Source organism: Pseudorca crassidens, chromosome 20, assembly GCF_039906515.1.
Source record: "Pseudorca crassidens isolate mPseCra1 chromosome 20, mPseCra1.hap1, whole genome shotgun sequence".
NCBI lineage: Eukaryota > Metazoa > Chordata > Mammalia > Artiodactyla > Delphinidae > Pseudorca > Pseudorca crassidens.
In genome coordinates this window covers 8677150-8694462 of record NC_090315.1, presented here as the reverse complement: position 1 = coordinate 8694462, position 17313 = coordinate 8677150, and the positions used below count along the sequence as shown (strand labels likewise).

Below are 17313 nucleotides of genomic sequence, written 5' to 3'. Positions count from 1 at the left end.
ACACAAGTAGGTTTAGGGGAACCCGGTTTTGAATGGCAGATGCATCTCCAGAGTCCCCCCATCGCCGCCCCCCCTCCAACTTTCCACTGCGCCCAAAGAGAAGTCGGGAAGTGATGCGAGAGCGGAAAAAGAGAAATTCAGAGAAAATGAGAGCCGGGAGAGAGACGAAGACCTAAAAGAAGAAAGAAAGAAAAAAAAAAAAAAGACACGAAGGAGTCAGGCAGAGAAAAAAGAAAGTGATTAAGAATGGAAGGAAGAGTTTTAGGCAGAAAGAAGAGTCGAGAGAGGAGACAGAGATTCCCCAGAAGGCCGGGAAGCCATGAGGGTGAAAAAGAAGTATAGAGACTCAGAGAAGGACAGATACCCAGAGAGCAACAGAGACCCAGAGAAAGGGGCAGTGACTCGGAGGGGGACAGAGACCTGGGAGGTTACAAAGAACAAGAGGAGAAGGGGACAGAATCGGGGATGGGGTGGGAGCAGATATGCGAGTGGAGAGGGACAAAGGCACAGAGTGAGAGGAAAGGACAGAGCTGGGGCGGTAGTGCAGAGAGAGACAGGATGAGTAGAGGGAGAGATGAGAGAGGGAACTGGAGGTAGACGCCCCCGTGCACGCACACACACACACACACACACACACACACACCCTCCCGCTACACACACACACACACACACACACACACACACACACACAGAGGCGCAGGAAGGAGGCGCAGTCCCGACGCACAGCAGGGTCTTTATTAAGGTGGGGCGGACGGGACGTTCAGGGCGCGTCCAGCACCAGCAGCTTGTGCATGTAGGAGTTCAGCCAGTGGCGGCGCTCTAGGGCGGCCAGCAGCCGCGCGCGCTCCCGGAAGGCCGCATCGTCCGCCAGCGCCAGGCTCCGACGCGACTGGGGGGTGGCCGGAACCGCCCAAGCCCGGCTGGGGGTGTGGAGTCTGCCGGGAGATGGAAAGAGGCGGTTTCCATGTGTCCGGGCCCGCCGCCCGCCACCTGTCCTCCCCGCGGTCTAACTCGAAGCCCTGTTACTGCACTGTCTGTGGAGTGGCTCAGTCTCTGTCCCCTGTCTCTCTGTTTCTCTGTGTGGGTCTCCGTCTCTGTGTTCACCACGTTCGGAGCCTCCTGAGTACAGAGACTGAGTCTGATGCACCTGTCCGGCCCCGGCGCCCTGCGCATGCCTGGCACACACCAAGACCCAATAAACGTTGCTTAAGGAACAAACCCGTTCCTGCTTCGGCTCCTTTCAAGTCTCTCAAAGCCTTTCTCAGAATCCTTGTGTATCTCTTTGTCTTGCTGATTCGCTGTCCACCCCCCATCTCTGTCCTCTCTCTGGGTCTCTGTTCCCCCTTTCTGAGTCTCTGTTCCCCATTCTCTTTGGGTCTCTCCCCACCTCTCTGAGTCCGCACCCTTCCTGGGAGACCTGGATGTCCTACGTACCTGAAGACCCCCGCGGGAGGCAGGGCGGCTCCTGAGGCGGTGCGGTGGCCCCAGGACACAAGTAGCAGCAGCAGCAGCAGCCGTGCTCGGGGGCTCCTGGGTACCTGGCGGGTCTCCATCACCTGTGGAGAGACAGGAAAGAGCTCAGTGAGGCCCGCGTCCTGGCCCAGAACCCCGACCCCACCATCCACCCACCCCCTGCAGCCCGTTTGCGGGGCCCCCTACCGCGCAGTGGGTTCCGGCAGTGAGGCTGGCAGCCCCCTTATATCGCCTCCACAACCCCCGCAGCGGGCAGTGACGCAGACCAGGGGGCTGGGGGCGCCAGGTCACCCCCCCACACCGGCTCATTAGGAGCCGCCAGCGATAATGAGGAGCCGGGGGTGGGGGCCCCGCCGCTGCCTTAGCGGCCACCCACTAATTGGGACCAGGAGCTGGGACCTGAAGAGAATTGGGAGGGGGAGAGACAGACAGAGAAGTGGACACAGGGGGTGTGTCAGAGGGATAAAAATAGAGACCGGCGGAAGGACCATCAGAGCAGAAGCCAGAGACACAGAGAGAGAAAGAGAGACAGGGGGAAGCAGCAGAAGAGGGACTGATGGGGAGAAGCAGAGACACAAAGAGATGAAGTAACCATGACAGGGAAGGACAAAGACAGAATGACAGAGAAAAAGGAAGAGAGGAAGAAAGGGAGCAACAGAGGAAGAAAGAAGGGAAAAGGAAGGAAGAGAGAAAAGAGAGGGAAAGGGACCAAGAGAGCCAGCTAGAGATGGAGGAATGAGGGAAAGAGGACTCAGAACGACAGGAAATGGAAGGACAGCCAGCCTGGGCAGAGAGGTCCAGAGATGAATCCAGACAGTGAGAAAACCAGAAAGAAAGGGTGAGAAATGGGGGGAGAGGGTTGGTAGGAGAAAGCGAAGGATATGTGTGGGGGGAGGGACGGTGAAGGCAGGTATAGTGACAGGCAAAATCAGGAAAGTCTTAGAGACGCTGCAAAGAGGGGAAAGAGACAGACAAGGACCCTGACTACCCTGAGGATGTGTCCAAGCCCTTCCCGGGGAGGAACTTGGGGGAGTTGTGAAGATAAGGCCCAATCCCCCTAACACTGGCTCTTAAGACGGTGCTGTCTACACAATGGAATGGTAGGCAAAGGTTGGGAAGTCCCAAAGGGCAGTAGCAATCTGAATCTCTGATTGACAGGACATAGGAACCTAGACTCCTAGTTCCCCAGAGAGGAGGGGAACAGAGCCTGGCTCTGGGAAACTGGATTCCTGGATCTGAGGGGAGAGGTCTGAGGGTCCCGACTCCTGGCTCTTGAAGTGGGAGGCTACCCGAGACCTGGATTCTTGGGTTTGGGTGTAGGAGAGGGCAGAAGGCTGGGACTCTTGGCTTCACAGGGAGGAGAGCTTGGTTGGGCCACATCCCTCCACCAAATGATCCAGTCCCTAACTCCCTTCCCCGCTCCAGAGACAATGTCCCTTATCTCTGTCCCTTTAAAAGTTCAAACCTGTTGCTAGGCTCCCAGGATCCCCAGGGTGGGGGTCAGGTGCGTCATGTGCACCCCTGGGACCCTACCTCCTGCCGCCCTGCCCAGAGCCATTCTGCAGCATTCATTGATCTCTGCATTCAGCTCTGCTCACCTGTTGTTATCTTGGACCCCACCGAGCAGGTAAGCGACCCCAAACCCCAAGTGACGCTGTCTCATTTGGGTGTACGCCCACCCCACCTCCACCTGACCACAGACCTAGGCATCTCTGCCCCAGACCAGCCCCTGAGACCTTGAGATCCCAGCTCCATCCTCAATAAACAGAGACCTGAGTCCTGCCCCACAGCTCTTTCCTCCTGAAGGCTGAGGAATCCAGACCCTTATACACCTATCTCCAGAGTTCCCAATTTCCTTCTAACTCAGGACCCAAGAGTTCCAGACACCCATTTCCTTCCTCCCCTGTAATCCAGCCCCCCTCCAAGCTTTGCTCCCTCAAAATTCTAGGCATCTGAACCTTCAAGCCTCTCTTTTCTAAAGAATTAGGAATTTAGACCCACATTTAGGGCCCTCCACCCTCTGGGAGCCAGGAGGCTGAACCCCCAGCAGCCTTCTTGACCAGGATCCAGGAGTCTCCCTCCTCCCCCAGTGACAGGCGTTTAGGCCCTCTCCTCCCTCAAATCCAGGCGTTCAGGCCCCCAGCCCCCAGGCCTTCCTTCTGAGCCTCCTCTAATGTAAACAACTGTTGAGTCAAGGTGTCCCCAGGGCCCTTGGAGAGGAAGAAATCCCCTGTCCCCCTCAGAGGTCTACACCCTTCGAAGCCGAAGTCAAGGAGGTCTGGGGGCTTGGAAAGGTGTGTTTCTTTCCCAATTTTCCTGGGACCCCTTAGGGAAACAGATAAGGAAATTTACTGCGACTCCCAAGAAGCCCTGCGTCTCAGTCTCCCTTAGCTACGGCGGCTACCGCCTCACAGCCTTCAGGGAGTTGCAGGTGGCTTTTTACCCGGCGCCCCGAGCTGGCCGGAGACGCGGTCTACCCGGAGACCAGTGGGCGTGGCCTCCGGCGTCGCCTCCCTGGCGACTTCTGGCTTTAACCCCTTCCTTCCCGCTCTCCCACTGCTACAGGTAAATTCCAGAGCTATGAAATCCTTCAGCCCGATCCTCCTGCTTCTCGTCTTTCTCTTCGCCTGGCTGGGTTCCAAGGCTGCCCCTTGGGCCTCACCGCCTGAGGGTTCCGACTTCTCGCGGATAGACCACCCCTCTCAGCCCTCCCCTCCTGCATCTGAAAATTCCACTCTCAATGGGCCTAACCCAGAATCCCCCAGGACCGCTTATCCTCAGCCCTGCAAGACACCTCATGCGGTTTCCCCTGAGCCCTCCCCCCTTGAATTCACTGAGACCCCCAACACTGACCTCCGAGAAAGCCCACACCCAGAGTCTCCTGAGGCCCCCAAACCTAACTCACTCAACACCTCAGTATCAGAATCCCTGGACATCCTCCAAATTAAACCCTCCAAAATGACACATCCAGAACCTTCTGAGACCCCCAAACCTGACCCAACTGAAATTCCACACACAGAATTCCCTGACACCCCCAAACCTAATTCCTCCAAAACTTCACACCCAGAATTTCCTGAAACCCCAAACACTGACCCTACCCATACTCCACACCAAGAATTCCCAGAGATTCCCAAATGTAACTCCACTGAAATCTCACATGCAGAAGCCCCTGAGATCCCAAATCCTGACCCCACCAAGACCTTTGACCCCAGATCTCCGGAGACCCATGACCCTGACACCACTGAGAACCCAAATTCTGAATTCCTCCAGACACTCCATCCTGACCCTACCGAAACCCCCCACCCAGCGTCTCATGTAGGCCACAATCCCAACCCCACTGAAATTCCCCAAACAGAATTCCCCACTCCCCCCTACCAAGATGCAACAGAGATTCTCCCAGCCTCTGATCCTGAGATCTCCACTAGTCTTCCCCCAGAAACACCTACACCCTTCAAGGAAGAAGTTACTGCCCTACATGAGCTGCCCCTGAATCCCAAATCAGAAACCCTTGCAGCCACCCAGCCCGATGCCCTTAAATTGCCCACCTCAGAATCTCCTGGGGCCGTTGATCTGAAAGTCCCCCAGAACTCTAGCCCTAAAGGGCCCGACGCCCTTCCTCCCTCAGCCCAGACTGTGAGGTCCCCTGCTCCTCCAGGGCCCCCCAGTCAGCCGGCCCCTGTCACTCCGCGGGCCCCCCAGCGGCGCAGCCGAGGTGAGAGAGTCAACACTGTCATCGTGGTGGAGCGAGTGAAGGAGACTGGTGAGGGACTAGGGCCCGGACTCCTCGGTCTGAGGGAGGAGGGCCCTGGGAGCCGGACTCCTGGGTCGAAAGGATGAGAAGGCTGTAAGCCCCTCTTCGGAGTCTGAAGTGGGGAGGAGGCTGAAGGCTGGTACTGCAGGGTCTGAGGGAGGAGAGACTGGGGGCCGGGGCTCCCGGATCCAAGGAAGGAGGAGGGTGGCATCTGGATTCCTGGGTCTGAGGGTGGAGGGGGCTAGGAGTTTAGACTGCTGTTCCTGGGCCTCCTTCCTTCAGGTGTGACCCTAGTGGGGCGTCCCCCGGGCGAGGCAGGCGGGGCCCTGTGCCTATTCCTCGCCGGGACCGGGCTGCTTATTGGCATTTTCCTGCTCCTGTGGTGTCTCTACCGCCGGGCGGCTCGACACCGGCCCTTCGCACACCCCCGGCTCCCAAACGACGGAGATGAACCGGGTGAGCCACCCCTGTAGCGTCCCGTTCCTTGAATGCCTGCACGTTTCCTTAACCTGGTTTCACCTGGCACTTCAGGGCGCCCTACCTAAAAGTACAGGTCCCCATCCAAGGTCAGTAGAAGCCCTGAACCCTCCAGGGTCAAGTTCTGCCCCCCAATCTTCTGAAATTTCACACACACATGTCCAGTTCCGCCCCCAGCCCAGCCGGGAGTTGCCGCACGCTCGGAGCCGCAGTTCCCTACAAGGCCCGCCCCTTCCCCCTCCAGGAGCGCGGCAGGCCCCGCCCCTGCTGCGTGGACGCCACGCCCCCTCGTCTATTCAGGGGTCCTTTAATTCGAAAACCCCGCTCCAATGGAAGGTCGGAATCCTCTTCCCTGTCTCCTCATTGGCCAGCGGCTCAGGAGAGGGGACAGGCCCCCTGTCAGCCTATGGATGACCTCGTTCCTTTGTCCCCACAGTTATGCATTTGGATGCCCCGAAGGACCCCTACAACCTCTACTTTTATGCTCCGGACGCCTGGGTCCCTTCACACATCGCTACCAAGCAGCCACTGCCCACCCCCCCACTGCCACCCAAGCTGCCTCCGCCGTCCCGCGGGGGCCGCCCCCAGCGCCTGGAACCTCTCTCCCCCTCCATGCTCCCCAACAACTTCGTGTGAGCCCCTCAAGACCTGCTCCTTCCCCAGACGGAGGAAGGACCCAGAGGTCCTGTCCTCCTGGCCTGCTTTGCTACATAGGGGTCCTCTAGGATAGAGGGTCCTACACGCAGAGATAGATGCTTTAGATATCAGTGGAAAACATATTCTGAGGACGAATAAATCACGTGTTCCCACAGCTAGACAACTCCTCTGGCCTCAGTCCTGGGGGAGGAGAGTGGTTGGGGTCCTAGAATCCCGGATGTGAGGAGGGAGGAGGCTGGGGGCCTGGACTCCTGGGTGTCAGGGAGAAGCGTGTTGGGGACCCCCAAGGCCAATGACGACTGGGTGTGTACACCAAAGCATTTTATTGGGAGAGGGGCAGGGCAGGATTTACAATCACAGAGACAGAGACACAAAGACACAACCCTGCCCCGGGGAAAAGCACCCCTTTTCCCCAGCCCCATTCCCTTTCCTGGGATTCTGTGACTTCTCCTATGTATGTTCCCCAAATTCTAAGCCGAAATAGGGGAATCTGAGAGGGGAAGGATCCCAGATTTGGAGTCATTTAGCCCCTGAGGGAGGCAACAAATGGCCACTGAGAAAATGAGGGCAGTTTGAAACCACCCAGAAGAATAAAGTGCAAGGAATTGGGGGGAAGAGGAGCGTCTTGAAACCACCATGGGAAAGTTCAATGCCGGTGGCTTCAAACCATTGAGTTGATGGACTTGAGCAGCCACTATTTAGACCTGAAAACCGTGTCAGAAAAAGTGCATGGGAGTGAAGAGAGGCATATTGTTAAAACTGCCATTTTGGTTGTTTCCCTAGGTATTGTGCTAAGCTAGGGAGAAGGTCTTGGGGAATTTGGTGCTGCAGCAGAATATGCTGGTGGAGGGAGGGGTGAAGCGGGGGGGGGGGGGTGCTTGAAACTGCCATTTCCCCTCAGAAACGCTGGTGAGAATCAATCCCTAGTATGGCAGGGATGGGTGATTAGGTAAACCAACTTGGAAAATGCAGAATAGAGTTGGGAGAGATTTGAAACTTCTAGAGGAAGACCTTGAATTTTTCTGAAAGGGGAGGGGGGGCTGAGTAATCTCAGGGCTTAGCCTGAGAGTCCCTGGGGTTCAAGGAAAGGGGGAGGTGCCCAAAACCACAAGAGAGAGTGAGAGATTGAACGGTCCATTCAAATAAAGCCCTGAAAGGAGAGATTTGAAACCACTGAGGCAGAAAAAGTGGAGAAGGGAACCTTTAGGGGAATTTGGGTATCCTTGAAACTGCCAGTCTGCAGCTTCACTACCCCTGAGAGGCATTTGGGAGGGGAAGAGGATTTGACAGCACTGGGAACAAGGGAGAGTGCTTCTTAGGCCTGAGGCAGGACAGAGAGGACTGGGGTTCCTTGACACTGTCACTCAGGCCAGAGATGTGTGGAATGGAGGTCCTGGAAACTGCCATCCAGTGGGAGGCACATGGTCAGTAGTCCCGGACAGGGGGTGGGGGTCTTGGGGGTTGAACTGTGCTGTGTGTAGCTCCGTAGGAGGGAGGGGGAGCAGGGGGTGCCCCGGGGGGCTCAGCTTCATCCTCCATTTCGCTTTCGTCACTGCCAGCCAGCTGGTCGTGGCCCACAAAGCCACATTTCTCTTCGCTCATCTCCTCAGGCTCCGCCCACGGCTGCTTCTCTCCGGAAGCGAAGACCCCGTAGAAGATAACTCCTCCATAGTGCACCAGGGAGGCAATGAGGAACACATACTGCCACTCCTCCCGAGTCTGGGGAGGGGACAATGGTGAGGTGAAGTCAGAGGACAGAGAAACAGGAGGTGGAGAGAGAACCTGAGTGGGGCGGGGTGGGGGGGAGGGAGGCCCAGAGAAAGGGAGACCGAGATCCAGAAACAGGCTGAAAGAGACCCAGAGAGGGCAGGGATGGAGCCCAGGGAGGGTGATGCACGTCAGGAAGGTAATATACACAAATTTGGAGGGCAAGTGGGTCAGGGCCCGTGCACGGACCTTGTGCTTAGTCATGGCACCCACGATGATGGGGCACACCATGCCGGACAACGTGCCCACGCCGTTGGAGATGCCCATGAGGATGCTGGCATAGCGCGGGGCGATGTCCAGGTGGTTCACGTTGAACCCTGGCGAGGCGAGCCAGGAGACGTCACAGACGATTCTCGCTCGAGTGACTCCTCCCCCACCCCTACCTCCCCCCTCCCCGCCGTTTTGCTCTTTCGAGTCAACCTGTTGCGAGGCTGGGAAGTCCCCTTCCTGAGCCAGGAAGTTCCCCACAGAGGTGACCAGAGTTCCCCCAAGGGGCGGATCGGCGGTTCTCACCGGAGATGGCGAAGCCGCTGAAGCCCACTGCGAGGACCAAGAAGGAGATGGCCACGCCCTTGGAGTGCGAGTAGCCGACCACCAGCAGCAGCGTGGCTTCCATGCCAAAGCCTACAGAGAGCCGCTTATCTGAGCGCAGGCCGCCCCACGCCTCTCCAGACCCGTTCCCGCCGCAGCCGACCCCTATTCGCCCCAGTCTGGGCATTTCCACGCCTGTCCCTGGCTTTGTTCCCCATTCTGTCCGCGCCCGCCCTAACCAAGCCCTCACCTCCCCAGTGCCTGGCCCTTGACCACGCGCACAGGCTCGCCGCCCCGACCTGGCCCTCCGTGGCCCCACCCACTGACTAGGCCACGCCCTGAAGACGCAGGGTCCAGGCCCCACCCAGGCACCTTCGCACCTTCCCTCTCTGTCCCTATTCATTACACTCTGACCTTTGTCTCTCCAGGTACCCCCTCTTCATCACCCAGTTCCCATCCTACTCTGGCCAGCCTCGTATAGACCCCGTCCTTCCAGACCCAACGTGGTCTCGCCTTTGCTCCACCTGGACGGCCATACCTGCCTTGCCCTTCTACCCCTCTGCCCCTGAGGCTGCCACCTGCCATTCTGTTCCAGCCAAGTCTGGTCTCACTCTGGCTCAGCCTTTTTGGACGCGCCCCTGTGCACGCCCTCTGACCTCTGCCCCTTCCCCAGAGTCCGGCCCCCTAGATCTGCCCCACGGCGCTCTGCCCCTCCCAGGCTGTCCCAGACCAGATCCAGGCCCCGCCCCACTCACCCCCACAGTTCATCAACTTGCGCACGTTGGTGGTGGACATGATACGGCGGCTCCTGAGGAAGTCAGCGATCTGGCCTCCAATGGGCACGATGATAGTCATGACCAGGTGAGGCAGCGCTGACACCAGGCCCACCTGCGCCAGCGGGTGTACAGGGAGGGGGCTCAGGGGCCACGGGCCCGGGGTCTCCACGGCTCAGGTACCACTGGCTCCTCCCTGTGCCCCGTTCCAACCCCTTGGGATCCAGGTCCCTCTCCTTCTCCCCTCAACCCCCGCCGCTCCCTCAGCACCCTCCTTTCTGGGCCCAACCTTGCTGATCTCAAAGCCGAACACTTCTTCGAAGTAGGCGGGCTGGGAGATAAGAAGCAAGTAGAACGTCCAACTGCGGCAGAAGTTGGCCACGATAATGGCGTAAACTGGCATGGACGTGAAGAAGCGCCGCCAGGGTGTGTTAAACTTCTGTGGTGGGCGAGAGGAGGGACGGCTAAGACAGAGAGCAGGGCTGGGCGCTCTCCGTGTCCCTATAGGGCTCCCGCTATAGTCCCGCAGAGACCCAGGTTTCCCGATCTCACTAAAACCTCCAAGGACGCAGGGTCACCAGCCTGACCACGTCCCCATGGGAACGTTGGCGTCCTAGCCTCACAGTAACACTTCAGGGATGCAGGGGTCCCGACTCTACAGTGGCCCTCAGGTTGGCAGGTGTCCGGAGACCACGATGACCTTCAGAGACTCATAAATGTGGACCCAAGAGTCTCTTTCCATCCAATTACGCCCCCTAATTCTAGCCTCACCCACCCCAAGGTCTAAGCAAAGCCTCACATTCTAATCCGCCTCTGCAGGTTTAACCACGCCCATCAGTGGTTCCGCCCACCTGGCCACCTCGCCCTGCCCTCAGCACCTGCTATTGCCGTTCTCTCCGGGCTTTAACCCCGCCTCCTAGGTTCTAGCTCCATCCACCTTGCGTTCCCATCAAGTCTCCTCTAAATGTCTATGGAAGCCCACCAAGATCTACATGCAGTGCGGGTTCAAAGCCCATTTTTTTCCTGCGTCCCCGCCTCGATATCTCTCCTCTCCCCACCACGCCCCCGCCCCGCAGGTTTGGGCCCGGACCGTGACGGGGTTCATGAGTTTGGCGCTCTCGCCGATGGCGTCCTCGATGTACTTGCGCTCCTCCTCGGAAATGCTAGGGTGCAGCGCCGGAGACTCGTAGGAGACAAGCAGCCAGAACAGGTACCAGAATATCCCGAAGCTGCCTGGGGGGGTCAGGAGGGGGATGGAAGCGAGGTGACGACCGGCCTCTCTCTGCCCCAGCGCCACCCGGACCCAGGCGTCCGGGCCCCTCACCGTAGACGTAGAACACAGAGCTCCATCCTGAGTACTGCACCAGGACCCCGGCGAGAGGCATCGCGACCACTGCCCCAGCATAGGAACCTATGGGGGATGATACAGGATGGAGAAGAGTCCCATTCTCCCTCAAATGCAATAGAGCGGATTCCCAGCCCCCACCTTTCTGGGACACAGATGCACAGGCCACAGCCCCTCCTCCCTCAGATACTTCAGTCTGGGTCACCAGCCCCCTCCTCTCTCAGACCCGGGAGTCCAAGCCCTCAATCCCCTCCTTCCTCAGACCTAAGAGTCCATACTCCAGCCCCCTACATCCCCAGACTCACAAGGCTGGATCCCAGCCCCTTCCTCTCACCGCAAAAGGCTGTTGTTGCCAGGCGACTCCGCTCTAAGGGCGGGGCCCATTTGCTCCAGATCCCGTGGCAGGCGGGGTACGTGACCCCCTAGGGAGGAGAAAGCCAAAGTCAACGAGAAGAGGCGGAGCTAGAACGGCGGCGGGGGTCATAGGGGGCGGAGCTTTACCTCTACCAACCCCTGCAGGATCCTCACGAAGATGACACAGCCATAGTGGACACGGGCAGCCGAGGGGATCAACATGTTTAGAGTGGAGGTAGCCACAATAGCAAAGCCAAAAACCCTGATAGGAAGAGTTCGTGGTCCGAGAAAAGAGTCCAGCTATCCCGCCATACCTAGGATTCTGCCCTTTCCTCCCACAGCAGGCGAGGCCCTGCGCCCCCCGAACCCCAGGCCCCACCTTCTCTGTGACCCCCACCTTCCACAATCACAAGCCCCGCCTTTCTCTAGGACCCCGGTCCAGAACCCAGGCTCCTCCCATTTTCCCGAAGTCAGACCCCAAATGCAAGGCCAAACCCTCTAGCTCCACCCACACTCTGCCGCCCACTTTGAGACCCCACCCCATACCTGTTGGCTGCGAATTTTTGGCAAATAAATCCTCCAGGAATCTGGGTGACAATGTAGCCCCAGAAAAAGGAGCCGTGTATGAGGCCAACAGTCTCTGGATCCCAGGTGAACTGAGCTTGCTGTGGGCCAAAAGTCACATCAAACCAGCGTCTCTGCCCCAGGTTCTGCTCCTCCACCAATCAGCACCCACAGACAGTCCCTCATCCAATCAGCAACAAGGATCCCCTCTCGCCTTCAAAACACCTGCCAATCAGATCTCGTGCCACCTACCCCCAACTCCACTCCTCCATGTTGCTGGGACCGCACTACCTTAGCAGTGGGGCCTGTTGCTGCCTAGAAGCCTAGCTCTGCCTGTTTCCCTGTCTCAGGGTCCCTTCTCTGAATGTCTAGGGGCCCATATATGGGGGTGGGGATTCTTTCTCCACTTTTAACCAATGTACAAACCGTTTGCTGATTGACCAGGATGGGGTCTAGGCAGGGACAAGAAGTAGCCAAAGGGTCGGGCCTGATTGGAAGGGAACAAGGGGTGGGTAGGCCACAGCCCAAATCAGGAATTTTTTTCTGAGGCAGGGTCATGGCCTATACCGAAATTAAAATAGGGAGAAAGTCTGAAATGAGGCGGGGCTTTAGGTAACGACCAGAGCAGATAGGGGAGGGATTTAAGCAACGGTGGAACTTCAGAAAATCCAGAATCAAAATTCACGGTGGAGCCTGAGTTGCGCCTGGGATTAAGATGCAACACTGGAACAGTTGTGGGACGCAGGTGTAGTAAAGTTGCTAGGAGGCCCAAAATGGAGCAGGGGCAACACATAGGGAACCTAATGACTGGCAGTCTGCATTTTGAAATCAGAGACCTGAAACAAATAGGGGCGGAGGTTCATTTAGATAGGGGCGGGGCTTAGGAAGGGAAGAGCCCCGAGATGAGATGGAGCTGAGGGGGCAGCAGAAATGGGCGGGGCTACTCAGGCTGTGGTGTGGAAGGGGCGTGGTGTGGGCGGGTGTGACGTCATCAGAGGGCGTGGGCAGTGTTATCAGCAGCCTGAGGTAGCGCCCGCCCTGAGCTACCTGCACCACCACGTGGCCCCCGCGGTGGGTCGTGCTGTTGTTGACCATGGAGACAATGGCCACGCCCAGGTTGCAGCGGATGCCGAAGCTGATGCAGAAGCCCAGGCCGCTCATGATGGCGATAATGTAGCGGCGAGGGAGACCAAAGCAGGTGCAATCCACGACCGGCGGGTCCCGGGTCTGCGTCGTCACCGGGCGCCCATCAGCACTCAGCTCCAGCGTCTCTGCACCTTCCTGCCGCTTCTCCAGAAGACTGAGAGGCAGCAAGGGTCAGACACGGACGTCCAGTCCCCAGCCCCCTCCGTCCCCAGCCCCCTCCTCCCATGACACAACAGTCCAGGGCAAAATCTGCTTTTCAAGACCCGGGATTCTAAGCCTGCACGCCCTCTTTTCCCAGAAGTCCAGCCCCTGATTCCCTTCTTCCCCCTCTGGATCCAGGAATCTGGACCTCGGTCTCAATTTCCCTCAGATGAGGAATTCACACCCCCAGGCCCTTCCTCCCTAAGACTCGAGTGGGGAACTCCTCAGTTCCTTTCTCCCCCAGCCATGTCACCTCTTGACTCAGTTGTTTTAGACCCAGGCTACCCTTTGCGATCCAAAACCCTGTGACCCCAGCCCTCCCCGCCAAGGTCCAGAGACACACTCCAGCCCCCTCTTCCAGATATGAGCCTGTTTGAGGAAGCAAAAGGCGCTAAGGAGATGCTTCAGCAAAGGTGTCCAAAGAACAGATGCTTCTCAGCCACGTCTGCTATATATACGGTCCCCCCTCCTCCCCTGCCCCCTGTGGCACGCCCTTCCCTGCTTCCAGGCACCAGTTGTGGGCCTGACATCCAACTGACTCCATTCAGCCACTGAAAGCCCATTCCCAGGGATTGGGGGTGCAGAGATGTCCAGGGCACTGGAATCCAGCAGCCCAGCTGGATATCCCTGGAGAGACTTGAGTTCAGGCTGTCAGCCTAGGGGGTAGGGAGGAGGAGTGGTGGGAGGTGTCCTGGCAAGGGACAGATGGCCCTGGTAGGGGGATTGGCTCAGTCCCCAGCGAGGCTCTCGCCCCCGCCTGTTCTGGATCCAGGATTGAGTCTGTGATGACGTATAGGGTACTTGGAGGGCCACCTGAAATCCAGAGAGAGGCTGCAGGGAGAAAGAGGTGCCCTGAGACAGGTGTGGAAAGAGTCAAAGGGAGGGCTACAGAGACAGGGTGGGGAGCGCAGAGGCTGAGAGAAAGAGGGTCAGAGACACAGAGGAAGGAGAGAGACCCAGAGAGAAGGGGACAGATATCCAGACAGAGAGAGACAGACATCCAGTCAAGAAGAGAATAAGACAGGGGCAGACACCCTGAGAGAAGGTGGGGGACAGAACAAAGACCCTGAGAAGGAAAGGGACAGAAACCCAGAGAGGGACCCAAAGTCAGGTAGGGACAGAAACCCAGGAGAGAGAACATAGAGGCAGAGACCCAGAATGCTGAGAGAAAGATGGAGAGACTATAGGAGCGTGAGAAGAGACAGACTAGGGATATGACTTGTGAGGTGCGGCCCCACTCCGAGGCGGGTAGGCAGCCAGGGGATCGGGCTGGATCCCAGGAAAGGGCTAGAACAGATGGAGGCGAGGGAGACTGGGACGGGGGAGGAAAGAACAGCCAGACGGTCTGGGAGGAGGCGGGTGGAATAGATGAGAACAGCAGCCCTCCCCATCCTAGAACTTAAGGAAGTGGAGGAGGGGGTTAAGAAACAGGGGGTGGGTGGAGAAAACGACGGGGGAGCTGACAGAACCTGGGGGGATGTGGAATGAGACCCTGAGCAGAGAGTTAGAGAGAGGGGAATGGAAGTCCCCAGAACGAATAGCACAGGGTGGTAGGGACTGCCCCCCCATCAGAACAGGCCAGCCAATGAGATTAGAATTGGACCCAGGTTGCTCTCACATGCTATTTGACTCTGAAACTCAAGATATGATTGCAGCCCCTGAAATGTGATATTCATTGCTAATACTAGGACATAGATCTTAGATCAAGGCTTTCTAAACCGAAGGAGGCAGTCTCAGTATTCCATACCTATAAAATGGGGGCAGGAGTAGAATGTGAGGTTACAAAGAGGGAACTTCAAGGTGATATTATCATTTCAGAAGAAGAGAACCAGGGATGTAGAGATGAAGGTGGCCCCAATGCTTCACAGAGGACAAGAACAGAGAGGGGAGACGCTGGATGGGGTCTCTTTCCCTCTCTGGAGGCCTGGAACTCAGGTCTAGGGACTTGGTGGTGAGGAAAAGCAGCACTTAGGAGGCAGGTAACCAAAATGAAAACGGTGTCTCAACCTCCCTCTCTGGGTCTCTGCCTCTGCTTCTGCAGATTCTCAGTGCACTCCCCTCTCCCCCCTCCCAGGTCTCTGTCCTCTTATATCCCTTTGGTTCTCCCTTATCTTCCTATTGTACAACTGAGGAGACTGAGGCTCAGGAAGCGGAAGTATCATGTCCAAGGTCACACACAAGAGTAGCAATGGGGCCTGATCACTTCCTGGCCCTCAGCATCACCCCTCTCAAGGCCTGGCTCTCAGAAAGGAGGTATTTTGGCTCCTGTCTCTCCTGTATTCCCCTTCCCCCCCCCCCTTGTCCTTGTCCCAAGTCACCTGGGTTACCGTGTGTTTCCTGGTCTGAGGGAGTTTTCCACCCACTCCAGCATCACTCATCTCGAGGAAGTCTGCAGCCTCCATCCCAGACTTGGTAGGGAGACTGACCTGGGTTCGAATGATGCCATATTTACTCAGCCATTGTTTCCCCCCCCTTTTCCAAGTGTGCCTCAGTTTTCCCAGCTTTGTCTAGAGGATTAAAAGGAATCAGGGTGTTATGTCCAATACAGGGCATTCCCCCCCTCTCGCCAACCATCAAAGTGAACCCCAGGATTCAGATGCTCTTCTGGGCTCAAACTCCTTGGTGACTGTCCTGGTGGGAGCCCTGAACTCTGGGGTCTGTAGGGGCTCAGAAGGCAGCTCAGAGAGGTGACGGTAAGGCAGAGACAGATGGAGAGAAACCCAAACACAGAGAAGCTGAGAAACGGAGACTGAGGGAGAGCGCCTGAGAAACATATCCCTCCCGCTGCCGTCCCCCTTCCCAGCCCCTCCACCAGCACGTCTCTCTCCCTCTCCTGACTTCACACTGATGTATTTTGAGAAACTCGTGAAAGGAGGTGAGAAAAAGGGTGGGGAGGGGCTGGAAGATTAGGAAAAGAAGGGGTGAGGTTATCTCATCTCCCCACCCCTCTCCCATCACTGTCATCCTCCTGCCCCCTCCCTTCTGTCCAGCTTTTTTCCCATCTCTCATGTTACTGGAGGGTGGGGTAATTTTGGAGCTAGGAGGTGATCTGCAGCAAGCAGGACTAGTGTTAGACTTAGAGAAGGACTCGCATGGTCTAGTGAGCTGGTCAATCAAGGATGGGATCAGAGCTGTGGGCCAAGGGGACCCAAGGGTCTGAGGGAATGGCGGCAGGGGCATGGTACTGATGAGGCCATCTCCTCCCCGCACTGTGGCCAGATATTTTTAGGCTTCTCCGCAGCTGAGTAATTTCTCTGACTTGGAGCCAGGGCTGGGGTTGGGGGTGAGGGACTCGGGAGAGGTGTCCAGACTGCTCTGGGGACACCCAGGTCACTGGGGTCATCTCCTTGGCTGGAAGGAGGTCTCTCTGAGCTCTAGCCTGTACCCTTTGGGAAGTCTGTCTTACCCCAGGAGGCTAATTTTTGGCCGGCAACTCCCTTCTCCACTAGAGACCCAGGATACCCTGGCTTCTTCCTCCCAGCTTAACTCTCCTCAAGGACAAGGACCAATGGGCCCCAATCCGATTTAGCTTCAGATTAAACCCTCTGAGAGATGGAAACTGACAAACACACAGAGATGGAGAGACCCGGGGTGGAGAAATAAAAACCCAGAGAGGGTCAGAGACCCAAAGGAGAGGGTCAGAGACCCTAGGGCAGGGAGTTGGGGGACAGAGATTCAGAGAGAGAGCGACAAAGACCTAGACAGAGGGGTTGTAGAGAACTAGTGAGAGCAATGGCCAGACAGCGGGACAGACTCAGAGATAAAAGGAAACAGAGACCTAGAGAGAAGGAACAGAGATCTCAAGAGAGGAGCCAGAGAGAAGATAGGTGAACGGAGACCCAGAAGCGGGGGAGGGAGTCAGAGACCCAAACGAGGGGGATATATAATCCCAGAGAAAAGAGCAGAGCCTGGGATGGGGTGGGGCGCAGAAGAATGATGGATGAGACAAGACTAGGGAGAGCGGCGCCGTCGGAGACTGAGGGAGAAAACTGGACAGATGGGTGCCCCCCCACCCATGGGTATCGTCTGTCTAGCTGTCCGACTGCGCCCAGGTGGGAATGGGCGTCCTCCTCGGACCCTAGCGCTCTTCCCCGCCCAGGACCCCCACCGTGCTCACCGGTGCAGCCTCCCGAGGGCACGACCCGCCAGCTTCCGAAACTCCTCCTGGCGGAACTCCATGGTGGCTGCCCCTGCTGCTGGTCCCTCCCCCCCCCGCCGATCCCCCCGCCCGCGGGCCCGGGCGGCCGCGTCCGGGTACCCGGGGTCCGCCCCGG

The 17313-nt window shown here is 57.6% G+C and overlaps 3 protein-coding genes across 4 annotated transcripts; 1 reads left to right on the top strand and 2 right to left on the bottom strand.

The window, feature by feature from the left end:
- Positions 1–760: 760 nt before the first annotated feature.
- Positions 761–1553, bottom strand: PTH2 (parathyroid hormone 2). The gene is made up of 2 exons (XM_067718201.1): positions 1435–1553; positions 761–935 (listed from the first exon to the last, which is right to left on the bottom strand). Exons 1-2 carry the CDS (start codon positions 1551–1553, stop codon positions 761–763), a joined length of 294 nt encoding a protein of 97 aa, XP_067574302.1.
- Positions 1554–4053: 2500 nt separating this feature from the next.
- GFY (golgi associated olfactory signaling regulator) lies at positions 4054–6337 on the top strand. Its single transcript, XM_067718020.1, has 3 exons — positions 4054–5233; positions 5507–5680; positions 6138–6337. The coding sequence occupies exons 1-3, from the start codon at positions 4054–4056 to the stop codon at positions 6335–6337; spliced, it is 1554 nt and encodes a 517-aa protein (XP_067574121.1).
- A 325-nt stretch (positions 6338–6662) lies between these two features.
- On the bottom strand, positions 6663–17313 carry SLC17A7 (solute carrier family 17 member 7). Of its 2 annotated transcripts, XM_067718019.1 has the most exons (13): positions 17157–17249; positions 15358–15465; positions 12740–12992; positions 11675–11793; positions 11276–11390; positions 11109–11196; positions 10754–10840; positions 10520–10662; positions 9719–9868; positions 9412–9544; positions 8639–8749; positions 8315–8442; positions 6663–8077 (listed from the first exon to the last, which is right to left on the bottom strand). In XM_067718019.1, exons 3-13 carry the CDS (start codon positions 12851–12853, stop codon positions 7784–7786), a joined length of 1482 nt encoding a protein of 493 aa, XP_067574120.1. In that variant the 5' UTR covers positions 12854–12992; positions 15358–15465; positions 17157–17249; the 3' UTR covers positions 6663–7783. The 2 variants fall into 2 exon arrangements, with proteins under 2 accessions (XP_067574120.1, XP_067574118.1); XM_067718017.1 differs by lacking the exon at positions 15358–15465 and having other exon boundaries at positions 17157–17313.

What these genes read in the sequence shown, in the direction of transcription:
- PTH2 (XM_067718201.1), bottom strand. Translation starts at nt 1,553, where the DNA reads ATGGAGACCCGCCAGGTACCCAGGAGCCCCCGAGCACGGCTGCTGCTG. An exon ending in CCTCCCGCGGGGGTCTTCAG is followed by an intron (nt 936 to 1,434) that starts GTACGTAGGACA and finishes ATCTCCCGGCAG; the next exon opens with ACTCCACACCCCCAGCCGGG.
- GFY (XM_067718020.1), top strand. Translation starts at nt 4,054, where the DNA reads ATGAAATCCTTCAGCCCGATCCTCCTGCTTCTCGTCTTTCTCTTCGCC. An exon ending in GGAGCGAGTGAAGGAGACTG is followed by an intron (nt 5,234 to 5,506) that starts GTGAGGGACTAG and finishes TCCTTCCTTCAG; the next exon opens with GTGTGACCCTAGTGGGGCGT. An exon ending in AAACGACGGAGATGAACCGG is followed by an intron (nt 5,681 to 6,137) that starts GTGAGCCACCCC and finishes TTGTCCCCACAG; the next exon opens with TTATGCATTTGGATGCCCCG.
- SLC17A7 (XM_067718017.1), bottom strand. Translation starts at nt 17,218, where the DNA reads ATGGAGTTCCGCCAGGAGGAGTTTCGGAAGCTGGCGGGTCGTGCCCTC. An exon ending in GCCCTCGGGAGGCTGCACCG is followed by an intron (nt 12,993 to 17,156) that starts GTGAGCACGGTG and finishes GCTGCCTCTCAG; the next exon opens with TCTTCTGGAGAAGCGGCAGG. An exon ending in GGGGCCACGTGGTGGTGCAG is followed by an intron (nt 11,794 to 12,739) that starts GTAGCTCAGGGC and finishes TTTGGCCCACAG; the next exon opens with CAAGCTCAGTTCACCTGGGA.